General features: G+C 35.5%; 1 protein-coding gene across 1 annotated transcript; it reads right to left on the bottom strand.

Annotated features, from left to right (window-relative positions):
- Window positions 1–3: 3 nt before the first annotated feature.
- On the bottom strand, window positions 4–2,627 carry LOC132190976 (putative disease resistance RPP13-like protein 1). Its single transcript, XM_059606001.1, has 2 exons — window positions 158–2,627; window positions 4–59 (listed from the first exon to the last, which is right to left on the bottom strand). Exons 1-2 carry the CDS (start codon window positions 2,625–2,627, stop codon window positions 4–6), a joined length of 2,526 nt encoding a protein of 841 aa, XP_059461984.1.
- Between the last annotated feature and the right edge of the window lie 11,193 nt (window positions 2,628–13,820).

The following is a 13,820-nucleotide window of genomic DNA, read 5'->3' as shown; positions in this document are numbered from 1 at the left end:
CAATTAATAATCTGAAGTTTGGTTAAAGAAGGAAGATGGACGGGCAATCCTCCTTTTAACTTTGGGCAATCCACGATATAAAGCTCTTCTAGTTGAGAAAAAGCTACACCTCCATTTTCAGCACCAAAAAAAACCCATTCCTCCCACTTTGCCATACCCTCGAATTTTAGAACTTTCAAGGCACCAAATGAGTTAACTGAAGAAGAGCCGCCGCTGCCACAAAACTCAGAACCCACTCTAACAACTTCATTAAACCCAACAATAGAGAGGTTCTGCAAAGAGGGTAACTGTCCAAGGGATGGCAAGCTACTGCAATAATAACAGTTTTGTAGACGAAGATACGCTAGTTTAGAGAATGAAGGAAGCCCTATCCAATCTGAAAGACTTCTACCACAATAGTATTTGATAGCGAGGCTTTTCAAGTTTGTATGGGGCCGGAGACTATCAAGTACAATTTTCTGACTTTCTGAAAAATTATCATCACGTTCCCATTCTAATACCAGCTCTTCGAGGTACTTTTTATTCCTCAAGCTTGCATCTAGAGCATCAATAGAAGATTCAACATTTTGGAGCTTTAATATAGAAAGCGATCCCCGAAGATTTGTAAGTTTTCCCAACTCTTCAATGCACGACCCACTCCCTTTGCCAACGATAAATTTGGTCAATGTCTGTAGGCATTTTAATCTACCCAATTGTATTGGCATCTCTGTTATTCTAGTACCGGTAATATCAAGATGACGTAAACTAACGAGTTTCCACATATCGCTTGGCAATGCAATAAGCATTCCACATTGTGACAAAATCAATGTTTGTAAATTGCACAACTTATATATGGAATCAGGCAATTTTTGAACTCTAGTGGAAGAGAGATCCAAGTAACGCAGGTGTGTAAGTTTGCCAATTAAATCTGGCAATTCAGTCATATTGCGGTAAAGAGACAGAGAGAGCACACGTAAGCACTTTAGCATTGGCAATAACTCATGTGGTACCTTTTTTGTTAAGTAGGAAAAGTAACTATGAGACAAGTCTATTGGCAAGAAAGTGCACAACTTAGTCTTATAAAGAGCCTCAAACTTCTTAAAGCCATCAAATTCTTCTCTAACATATGACAAATGACGAACCTTGTTCGCATTTTCTCCAGAATAATCACCCTCCATCCTTAGATTGAATTTTCCAGACACAAATGTTGCTAAATCGTTCACAAGATCATGCATCGTGAAAAGTGATTTATTGCCACTTGATTGTTGGAATAATGATCTTGATACGAGAGCAGAGAAGTAATTATCACCAACTTCTTCCATTGTCATATTTTTAGATTCATGTAGGAAACCTTCTGCCATCCATAATAAGACTAACTTGTTTTTTTTGAAAATATAATTTTTTGGAAATATTGAACAATAAGCAAAGCATCGCTTTAGATGTGATGGGAGATACTTGTAACTTAATTTTAGAGCAGGAAGAATTTTTGTCTTGTCAATTGGCAAATCCCATAAGTCACTCTTCAATATCTTATTCCATTCATCAACATCCAATTCATACCTCAAGAGATCTCCAATTGCTTTTATTGCTAAAGGAAGGCCATCACATTTTTCAACAATTTGTCTACCTAATTCTTCTAGTTGTGGATGTGCATTAGGGTTACCATCATAGAAAGCATGTTTTGTAAATAATGACCTACAATCTTCTTCTCGTAACTTCTTTAGAGGATGAGTTGAACTAGCACGCATAACTAATGCAACTTCGTGATCACGTGTCGTTACGATGACCTTACTTCCTTGTGCCCCAGATTTTAAAGGTTTACTTAAGTCCTCCCAATTAACATAATTCTCATTCCAAACATCATCTAAAACTATTAAAAATTTCTTCCCCGTCAATTTCTTCTTGAGTGTAAGTTGGAGTTGGTTTAGACTCATAATATCATCGGTATCATCGGTTGACAAGGATAACTCATCCATAATTTTTTTTGTTACCTTGGTCACGTCAACTTCTTTGGAAACATAAACCCATGCATCAAGGTCAAAGTACTCCTTCACCCTTTTGTCATTGTATAGAAGCTGAGCAAGAGTGGTTTTGCCAATCCCTCCCATGCCCACTATAGCAATCACACTCATCTCATTGCCACGTGCCTCGTTTGAGAGCAACAAGTTAATTATTGCATCCTTTTCATCATTTCTACCACAAATATCAGATTCTTCAACCAAAGAAGACGTGGCAAATATTTCAGATGATTTCCCTCCACCACCTTCTGTTAGACCTATTGTTTTCTTTTGCCGTGCTAGAGATTCTAGCCTGCCAACTATCTTTTGTATCATTGGCTTTATTTCTTCAACAAAAGAATTACGAAAAGCAAAGATGGACTTTTGTACCTTACTTGCAGTGGTTTGAAATTCAGCGTCCAACTCGCTTTGCAAGGCTTGAGTAGCAATCTCATCCAAGACGTGCTCTGCATCATAGACTGCATCTTTCAGCTCATCAAGCCACCTTCTCACGGCAGGCTTTGTAACTTGCAATTCCTCCGCGTCTTCAAGCACTGCATTGACAGTTAGGTATGTTGTCTCCAACTTCTTCAAGAGTTCACCGGAGAGTTTTTGCTTCCGAAAGAAGTCAACAAACCCACCAGATGCCATTTTGTCGAAAAACGCTTGTAGGAAGGGAGAGAGAAAAATGGATGCAATCTCAGCCATGTTTTCTTCTTCGAAAATCAAAAAGGAAATGAAGGAAGGCGATTACAAACAGGAGAATAGCAAAATCAGATAGGAAGTTGTGTTTTGGTTTAACAAGGAAGAAGTGGACATATTGTGATCATACTGGAAACATATATAAATTAATTTGATAAAAGTAATATCAGCATCTTCTTGCTTATAATAATAACATCACGACTCACGAGTCTCACTAGTTAACAAAAGCATCTTCTTGATTATAATATATAATCCTCACCTAATTCTCCACCGAATATTGATCAGCATCTTCTTGCTTATAATATATGTAAACATATAATAGAGAGGTTATCTTATCGAGTAAATTTACTCTAAAAACAATGAGTAAATAATTGTTCATTTTGCATGTGGAGACCAACTATTTAACCTCTGGTCATTGGTTTGTGAGTTTTGGATTCCGTTGGTCGGCCAGTGCCAAGTTGTGTTGGACTCCTCCTCGCAAATCACAATAATGTCATTCAACACAAATTCAACGAATAAAAATGCTCTAACATGCGACAAGGAAACGAAAATAAATAGAAAACTCAAGAGGCAGAGCAGCGCACATGCATGCTGTCCCAAACATCCACCGACATTAACTAAGTGGGAGGTCTACTTTGGAATATTGCTTTTTAGTTTATTCCAGTTTGTGAGTTTTGGATTCCGTTGGTCGGCCATCTCTTTTTTACCCCTATCAATTTGCCGCGCATGAAGGAGGCAGCTTGGATTACCGCTAATTACAACCTACCGTACTTTACTTAATTAATCAAAATAGGAACAAGCTAGGGCAGGAAAGAATTTTTTTTTCATTAATCAAGAAGTAAACATCATTGCTCGATCACTACATGCATTATCACTAATAATATCATAAAACTCTTTCATCCAAACCTAATCTTCATACTGAGAAATTGTCGTTTTAAGAGCACTAATTAGCATCAGCTTTTCTTACATTTTCTTTAAATTTAAGGAATTAAACTACTTTTTACATTTCTATTCCAATAAACTACACAATAGTTTTTCTTCAACCTACTATAATAAATGTCAAGTGTCATCTAATATATTTGAGTTCCTTAAAAATCAATGATTGGGTTCCTAAGTTAGTAAAAAAGTAATAAATGACTATCAAGAATGTTGAAGAAAACATGTGTCTCACATGTTAAAGGCACATGTGCATAACTATGGCAATTTAAATATAATGTCTTTATACATGTAATTCCTATATAAAATAACTCTTTAAAAATTAAACGATATAACAACCTCTTCAAGTCAGTAACTAACATAAAGGAATATAGAATGAAAAGATTCAAATTAATGTTATTAAATTAAGTTTATTATTCAAAAAGACCCACGTAGATGAAGGTGTGCGTCATAAAGATGTAATAGTTGATTTTTCAAAAAGTTAGATGAAAAAAAGATAGGAGTTGGGACAAATAGCAATTCTAAAAAATTAGTAGTTGTGCAATCACAAAAGATACTGAAAATTTCTCAACATTTTCTTCATTCTTAAGATAAAAGAGACTGTTAAAACAGTTTCCGGTTTGGTGAGCCCAAGGGCAGAGTTGTAATGTCGTATGTTGCTTCTCCTCTAACATGCAAGACAAGAATAGGGTTAAGAGAATACGCCTGTGATGTTTCCGGCGGATCATCCTCCGATTCTAAAGTTAGCTTCTTTCTGAGTTATGTAGAGTGTCTAGCAAGAAGGAATCAAGTACCTGTCTTCTTGGTGCTCTGGTCCTTTTATAGGTAGACTTGTGGATGCGATGATGATGACCGAGCGGAGGATCTAGGATCCGGGTGTAACGGGTGGAGGCATTAACAATTTTGTCCCCTAGCCACTACGAGTGATTTGTATCCGCTCTATAGGTTTAAGGCATATCCCTTGATAAGCGCATAACTGTCCGAGCCATAAGTCATGACTGTGTGCCCGTGAATAGTGCATAACCGACCGAATGATTAATGCACGTTTGTTACTTGCAAATAGATAGGTTAGGCGTTCATGACCATGTTGGTCCCGGATGTGGATCCTCGGGATTACTTAGACTGTGGATAGGCCGGTCTTTTGTAAGGGATTTGGGCCTCTTATGATGGGCTTGTATTGGTATTTTGGGCTTCCTTATGTTGCCCTGTTTAGGACCCGTGGGCCCGTTCTCCGTGAATATGTGTAACAGAGACAACTATTAATAGTTTTCTTCAAAATTCAGATGCCTCCATGATGGTGTAACTGTTGAAGAGTATCAAATTCTTTGGACAATGAAACAATACTTCAATGGAACACTTTGTTTTAGCTATCTCAGCAGAAGAAAGATTATGACTAAACTATCCATCATGCTCATTCATAGGGTCATTGATAGGTCCCAAATAGATATAGAAACACAATTAATATTTAATATAATATAAAGATAATACACGTTACAAATCTCCACTTATAGCTGGACTTCTACCATAAAACAAACACATAAACAAGATAATACGTTCTGATACCTTAGTGGGTCCCAGTCAGAACAAGATAAACAAGATAATACTCCACTTAGGGTTGGAGTTGAACCACAACAGAATTAGAACTCTACACAAATCATCATATCCCAACAACCCTCACTAACTAGTATTTAAAGACTATACTATAACTATCCATTAACACACGTTCCCTATTAACATAACCCACGTTTCTCTCCACATCATGGATAGTTAGTTAGTGTCCTATCATTCCTCCCCTCTTCAGCAAGCATCTTGTCCTCAAGGTCTAACGTGGGAATTTGAAGTTGAAGGTTTGTAACCACTTTCCCGAACACGTCCCCTGGTGGTAGATGTTCCCATAGAATTAATGTCTTCACTTTCTTCATTTTTATCTTCTCCCAATTCTACCATAACAGACCCATCTCTTTCAATTAGACAAGCTTGCACCATGTTGCATCTATAGCCATGAACAAATTTCTCATTGCAATTAAAGCACAAACCCTTTGCACGTCTCCTTTGCATCTCATCCCAAGAGATTTTCTTAACAGTTGGTACATTGGTTGGGTAGTAATTTATGGATTGCAATTCTGACTCGTTGGCCCTCCTTTGCTGACACAATTGGACATCTTTTATGCGAACCAAGCTAATAGTATCTTTGAGCGTCTTGGGTTTAAACACTCGAACTCCTTCTGCAATCTCTGGTTTAAGACCACCAAGAAAGTTTCCTATAAGATGCTTTTGAGTCCACCCTTGAACTTTGTTCCCCAATCTTTCAAACTCTCTATGATAATCACGTAAGAATCCTTCTTGAACTAGTTTCATCAGAGACTCATCAAAATCTTCGTAGTCGGTTGGCCCAAACCTAGCCCATAGTTCCAGTTCAAATATTTCCCAAATAATCAGTATAGCTTCCTCTGGATGAGCCTTATGCAGCCACTGCCACCATTGATTAGCCTCACCTTCAAGATGGAAAGATGTCAACACCACCTTTTGATTCGGGGGCGTGCCATGATAGTCAAAGAATTGTACCACCCGATTCAACCATTCGGTGGGATCAACTCCTTGATAACGTGGAAAGTTCATTTTGGCATAACGTGGCACCACTGCTTGTCGCCCAATTGCCCCTCCTTGATGAAAACCTCTTGAAGGACCACCCTGCTCATACATGCAGTATGGTTGACGGTTAACTGGTCCATGTTGTACTGAAAGAAGAGTTGAGATTTCATTTAAGGCGTCTTCAATTCTTTGCATGCGATCGGCAGAGCTAGTTGCTCCTTCCTCCAAGCATTGAATGCCTTCCTTAATGTCATATACGTCTACCTCCAAAGATTCAATCCTCTCACGATTAGTAGCCATGCTCTGATACCAATTGATAGGTCCCAAATAGATATAGAAACACAATTAATATTTAATATAATATAAAGATAATACACGTTACAAATCTCCATTTATGGTTGGAGTTCTACCACAATACAAACACATAAACAAGATAATATGTTCTGATACCCTAGTGGGTCCCAGTCAGAACAAGATAAACAAGATAATACTCCACTTAGGGTGGGAGTTGAACCACAACAGAATTAGGACTCTACACAAATCATCATATCCCAACAACCCTCACTAACTAGTTTTTAAAGACTATACTAAAACTACCCATTAACACATGTTCCCTATTAACATAACCCATGTTTCTCTCCACATCATGGATAGTTAGTTAGTGTCCTATCAGTCATAAAGCCAAGAATATGAATATAGGAAACAAAAGAGAAACTCTCTCTCAAGTATTCTTATTCATAAAAATGAACAACAAGGTTAGGGGGTCAAGCCAGTGTTATTGTTCTTAAAAAGAATTTAGGGTTCAACGCTGAAAGTAAGATTACAAAATAGTATTTTTTTAAAAAAATTTCTGTCTAAACGAAGTAGGGTCTCAACGTGTCAACAAAGCGTTGGCACATTTATTGGCTCTGACCCGGGTACGTCCAATAATCTGTTTGGACAAGTTTGGACAGCACTCGAAATTTTTTCCTATTTAAAGGCCAACAATTGAAGAAATTCACCTCTCATTTTAGACGTTCAAGAGCTACAGGGGGCAACTTTGAGAGCTAAACACTTGAGTTTTAAGTGGAAGAGTGAGGATCTAGACGACGAGTGAAGGAGGTCATGAAGAAGAGAAGTTACACCCTTTTAGAAAGCTATTTTGGCTAAAGTTGTTATGATTTATGCTAAAGCTATTTTGGTTAGTATTGTGAGAGGATTGTGTTGTTGTTGTTGATGGGGATGGAGATAAGACAAAAATCCAGGTTTTTCCTCAAAGGAAGATTTTGTTATGTAAAAGTTAGTATTCTAGCGTGCATGCTCAGTTGGTTAAAGTTGTATGGAGTAAAATAAGAAATTTTGATGTGTTAGAGAATGAGTTAGAGTGAATTTCAGTTGGTTAAAGTTGTGTGGAGTAAAATAAGAAAGTTTGATGTGTTAGAGAATGAGTTAGAGTGAATTTTTGAAGTAAAAATGTTGTTGCAGCACTAATTCATTCGCAATGAAGGCCGTCAGGACGAGGCCCAGGCAAGTAGCCTAGCCTTCAGTGAGGTGTGTGAGAAGCTAAATCTGCAAATACTAGATCAAACAACCCTTCTATAAAGCCTATAATAGAAACATACGAAAAACAAAAGAAAAATTCTCTTTGGAGTATTCTTATTGATAAAATTGAACAACAATAACAACGAGTCTAAGAGCCTGTTTGGGGTTGCGTTTGAGAAATAGAGCTTTTAAATAAAAAATAGCTTTTGGGCAAAAACTTTATTTTTAAGCTTTCGTCAAAAGTGTTTTTTTTTTACCATTTTCAGGTTTTTTGAAGCCTTAAAAGCGTTTTTAATTTTTTTACTAAACGAGTACTTTCTTCATTAAATGAGCTTTTGAGTGTTAAAAGTCCTTTTAGGCATCTCAAACGCAATCCCAAATAGGCTATAAGCAGTCATGCCGGCCTTATGTGCTTAAATAGAATTTAGGGTTCAATGCTGAAAGTAAAATTACAAAAATGTTTTTTTGACCATTTTTAGGTTTTTTGAACTCTTAAAAGCGCTTTTAATTTTTTTACTAAACGAGTACCTTCTTCTTTAAATGAGCTTTTGAGTGTTAAAATCACTTTTAGGCCTCTCAAACGCAATCCCAAATAGGCTATAAGCAGTCATGCCGGCCTTATGTGCTTAAATAGAATTTAGGGTTCAATGCTGAAAGTAAAATTACAAAAAAAAAAAGTATTTTTTTTTTAAAAAAATTATCATAACTTTGCTCAAGTCAATGTTAATTCAAAGCAAAGGGCACACAAGATTTGTTTCTTTCCCCAAAAAGAAATGTTTCATGCAGAACAGCAAATTTCTACTGCACTAAAGATCCTCCATGAGGCCATTTGAAAGTTGGGCTGCATCAATCACTTCTCAATTTTCACAAATTTTTGTGTTACTCCCAACACCTAAGCACCAATAATGTTGTCAAGGATTGACTTGCAGCACTTTTGTTCCTCGAAAGATCATCATATTGCAACCTTTCTTCTACTTTTTAAGCTGCAACACAACAAAATGTACATATTAATCTCAAATTCTTTGCGCTCCTAAAACGCAAACAGATCGAATGTGGGAAGAACATGTAAACCAATTTTTTGTCGATATTGATTCAGCTCATTAGCCGCTGGTAGCACATGGTTTCTTTATGCAAGTTAAACAACATTATTCATCAAGTTCGAATAGGTGCCACCATCCATAAAAGAAAAAGGAAAAAAAAAATCCCATCAATAGATGAAAAATACATGTCCTTGATAATCAAGTAGCTCTGCCATTTCATATCTTCCGTTTGCAAAATCTATTAATCTATCATAACTCCCAAGAAAGCAAACAGGGCGGTAGAGCTGCAAAGTATATCAGGGGAAAATTCTCCTCCTCATGTCTTCCTATGTCAATACGACAAGAAATAAATAACAAGGAACACCATATGTAAAAAGTCAAAAGAATACAATTATTGATACATAGCAACAAGCAAATATGGCCCCAATTATATCACAAGAAACTAGTCAATCACAAAACATATATATGACAAGGAGTAATCACTGGAAGGCCCTTAAGTTTCAATTATAGATTGTTGAGATGGCATACAATCATCAGGTATAGCTACCATTTGGTCTTAGATGCATAGCAACATTTTTTTTTTCTAACTTTTTTAGGATTCATATTCAAAAAAGTTTAGTCCAGAAGTAAATAAAGGAGCATCCATGGTATGAAAAAAATTAACCCAACTTGTGTCTGCTAAACAGTGATCAATCAATTAGGAGAATAAGAAATATTGCCCATTTCATGTATATATAGACGACAAGACAAGGAGATTAAGAAATATTCTCCACCAAAGTCAACCTCTGGAGTTCTACAGGATTAACTACAGCAACCCTTCCAGATGCCACAGCATTAGCATTACACTCTATAAGTCTTTCCCTTTTGGAACACATTCTTGCAATATCTACAGTACCACAGGGAACATTTGGAAGAGGCCAGAAATCACTCTGCAAATGGCCAAAATAACAAACATCATAAATGCAACTCAAGCAAAATTTGAAAAGGTGCATAAGCATAAGACAATACACAAAATTTGAAATGTGTTTCCGATTTACTAGATTCAGTTTATAGTTGATAAATGAAAAACCCATGGTAGTATAAACTAAATGGGATTGATGTTATGCCTTTCCAACAACTACTTTCCAGACTCATTGACTTTAGGTACTGAATAAGAAACCCAAAGATACAGTAAAAGAGAAGAAAAGTGGACAACAATGATTCTCTATTGAGTTCTCAATAATTTGTGGCGGTGACATGAGAGAGACTCAACTGCTCAGTTCTGGCATAGTGAAGAATTAACCAGTGGGCAGAGCATTCTGTTTTGGAGGAATGTTATGCATATGCCCATGTGCTCACTTTCAAATGCTCACTCTTTGACGCGAATTAAAAATTAAAATTGAATGTTACATGTATTTTCATTTGTTATCTATCCAACTATGATTTTCACGGCCACGTTATGGACTAAGTACTGGAGAATGAAGACTTGGGAGTATGTGTAATAATCCTCTTCTGTTTTATCAAAGATAGGAATCAAAGAAACCTAAAACAGAGAGGGTAAAGATATTGATGAATTAGTATGATGAAAATTTATGTACCTAATTGTAAAAGCTGATAATATACCAAAAATTGAGACTCTTCCTGGACTTTTAGCTTATTCAATCGCCGTGAGCAATCTTAGGCCATCCTTTTTTCTTCTTTTCCTCCTTTACATTGCCACTGCTTCTTCAACAAAGGACATTCCCATATATGAAGAATAGATAGGGAGGCCAGCAACCTCTATTCGACAAAGGATCACCATATGGTAATGCTTCTTCTACTTATTAAGCTGCAACACAAAAAAAAATGTACATATTAATCTCAACTTCTTTGATCTCCCAAACCCCAAACAGAATGTGGGAAAAACTTGTACCTCACCTTGGTCTAATAAAACCAAATTTTGTTCATATTGATTGAGCTTCATCAGCCGTTGGCACACATGGTTTTGAATGCAAGTAAACAAGGACTGAGTAATCCTACACTAACAGCATTCATCAATTTAGAATAGGTGCCACCATCCCAAAAAGGGAAAAAAAAATAATAAAAAAAATAAAATAAAGAAGCATCCCATCAATGGATGAAAATTACCTGAACATGATAATTAGTATTTGTTGCTACAAGAGGGAGCTCTACCACTTCCTGCCCAAATATTATTGAACATTTCAGTTGAGACAACTGATTGGCTGCATCATCACCTTTTTTAACTGCTAAGTTACACACGCAACCAGTGGAGCTTGAACCGACGACCTCACCCTCCACCTTGCTACAAAGAGAGGAAGCATCATTTGAGCTAAAGTTCATTGGTAACTAGTTGCATTATCAGGTATGTAATACATGAAAATGCATTGATACTATGTAAGAATATGCATCTGTTGTACCCTGCACAATTAATGATGTACGAGTTATCTCATTGTCGAAACTAGCTTCATAAGATTTGGTCTTGCAGATGCTTAATATAATGGAAATCAATTTTTATTTTTTTTACATGTAATGGAAAATCACTTGTATACTAACATAGAAACTAACAATCTGTCACATGAAAAATGGCAACATACTCTGAAAGTAAGTATCTAGTTTCATATGAAGAGGCCAATTCCAATTCAGAACTCACCATCTTATATCAATGTTAGCCTTCTTACAACATTCAGAAGTGCTTCTCAAAACTTTTCATCTCCACGAACTACATAATTTTACAAGCAGAATGAATTCTATTGCAATCTGTGCAAAAAAAACCACTTCTGTTGAAGTGGAACCAAAAAATTTCCCATTCACAAGAACACTTACAATAAATTGAAGTGGAACCAAATATTTACATTAAAAAAAAAAAAAAAAAAGTTATGCAGATGAGCTTTATAGCATACAAACATGATGCAAAAGATACTTTTGCAATTCAGCCTAACGGTAGATTTATTTGAAGAGGAACAACCATGGAATTTCAGACAAACTCTTCTAGCAGTCCAACGAAGCATTCATGACATTACAGAGAATGTTCTCCTTCTCCAGGAAAATATACGTTGCTAAATATATATTTGCACGGTCCATGTGCACCTCAAACAACACATAATAACCTACAACCAACATAAAAAATAAGCACACATGCAATGATCCACAAACAATCTAATGGGTTTTCTAAAACGATAATCTAAAATAGCACCGAGTACCCACTTCAACTCCTCTGCATTTGCCACTAAAACATAATATCCCTTTACTTTCAATCGCACCTTGCAGCCTGGTTTCTCCAGGGACTCTAGCCTACAATACAAAGAGATGTAATCAATATTCATGTGTATATATGTATGTGTACTACCTATAAAGAAAAGAACAACCATTAAAACAATTACCCACACCTCTTAGTCAATATAAAATGTTACCATCTAAAACCAGCTTCAATTTCTCATTTCAATATTTGATAATTGAAGCTATCAGAAACAGCACTAGCTTCCAATTGGTTCAATGCCGGCTAAATATCAAGAAAACTGCCATTTTTTTACCATAAATCAAGTGAGTCACCTTAACAATAATCAAGCAGTAGCCACAAAAAAATCCTTTTCTATCGATGATATCATTGATTACCTTTTTCCTTATAGCTGCTTTTAGGATAATAAGTACTAAATGGCAATTCAAAGCCTACACTTCCAAGAAATAATAAATAAAAGATCAATTTTCAAATATATGATTATTGGAGAAATAATAAATAAATTTTTTAAAAATGATATATAAATGGGAATAGCAAAAGTAGATAGCTAAAATGATGAGCTGAATGTAAGTATTTTAAAAAAGTTGATAGCTAAAGTAGGAAAATGTAATTTTTTTAGCTAAAATATAGAGTAAACTTGGGGAGTTATCCGTGAATGCTAAGGACCTTAACACCAAATTTTTTCATGCATCATCAACTATTACTCATAGAACTAAATTTATTTCATGTATTAAAAATGATGCTGGAATATGAACTTCTCATCCTAAAAATCCCCTCCCTGCTTGGCTTCCATTCCAAATGGGTTAATTGGATTGAGCAATGCCTCCCCACAGCCTCTTTTTCAATTTTGCTGAATGGGTCTCCTTTTGAGAAATTTGACCCTAGTAAACCAGAGACCCAAGCTTGTGCTGAAAAGTTCGACTCCTTTGTTAGAATATATTCAAATGTTAGAACATATTCCAAATATATTCTGATATTTATATTATACTAGAAAGTATAAATACAAAGTTAGAAGGAAAACTAATATCAGAGGTACTCGGTAGCCAAAATGGGCTACTGCCCATAGGTCTCATTTGATTTGCAGAATGGATATTTCATCAACAAAAAGAATAGGTATTACTGAGAATAGAGGAGGTTGGAATGGAATAATTATTCCGATTCTTTAGTTTGGTAAAACCTTGTATTGCATAATTGTAATTAAACTAAAATTACTAAAAAAACAAGTTTGATTTCTAATTTTTCTAAAACTTAAAAAAAAAAAACAAAAAAAATCTAATACTGTAATCATGTTTGTTAACGTCTTTTTTTTTCGAGTTTTTATTTATTTTTTATTTTTAAGTATTTTTGTGCTTTTAGGAGTGTATTGACTTCGCATATTTTTTATTTATTCATTTGCAATGGGTGGTACAGTATTGTTGCACAAATAATGCAATTATTATATTGGAATACAATAGCTTTAAAAATTAGTCATTAATTTTATTTTTTATTTTTAACAAAAAAGGTAGAAGGGAGCGACCAACTGTACGTTCGTTTAAGACCAATTGAGCCATAACTTGACCTAGCCCCAACCACTCCATTGCGAAGATTCGAACTCATGTTCTGGCATTGCGAAGATTCGAACTCATGCTCTGGCACATGTTTGGACCTCACAGCAATTTTATTGAGACCATTGAACCACCGCCACTGGTGATTAAAAAAAAAAAAAAACCATTAAATTAACACTTGTAAAAACACCTCAAGAAATAAATTTTTTATGCCAAGTTATTTTAGTTTACGATAATAATATAATATTCTACTAATGTAAAATCATCATTTGTTCCAAAAGTTTAAACTAATAGG

The sequence above is a fragment of the Corylus avellana genome, chromosome ca8 (assembly GCF_901000735.1).
Source record: "Corylus avellana chromosome ca8, CavTom2PMs-1.0".
NCBI classification, from domain to species: Eukaryota; Viridiplantae; Streptophyta; class Magnoliopsida; order Fagales; family Betulaceae; genus Corylus; species Corylus avellana.
The sequence above is the reverse complement of the archived record's forward strand: the minus strand, read 5'-3'. Positions and strand labels throughout refer to the sequence as shown.

Bases quoted from the DNA above. Each gene is read 5' to 3' on its own strand.
- LOC132190976 (XM_059606001.1), bottom strand. From the start codon at position 2,627: ATGGCATCTGGTGGGTTTGTTGACTTCTTTCGGAAGCAAAAACTCTCC. The intron at 60-157 runs GTATGGCAAAGT...GATTGCCCAAAG, and splicing joins GAAAGTTCTAAAATTCGAGG to TTAAAAGGAGGATTGCCCGT.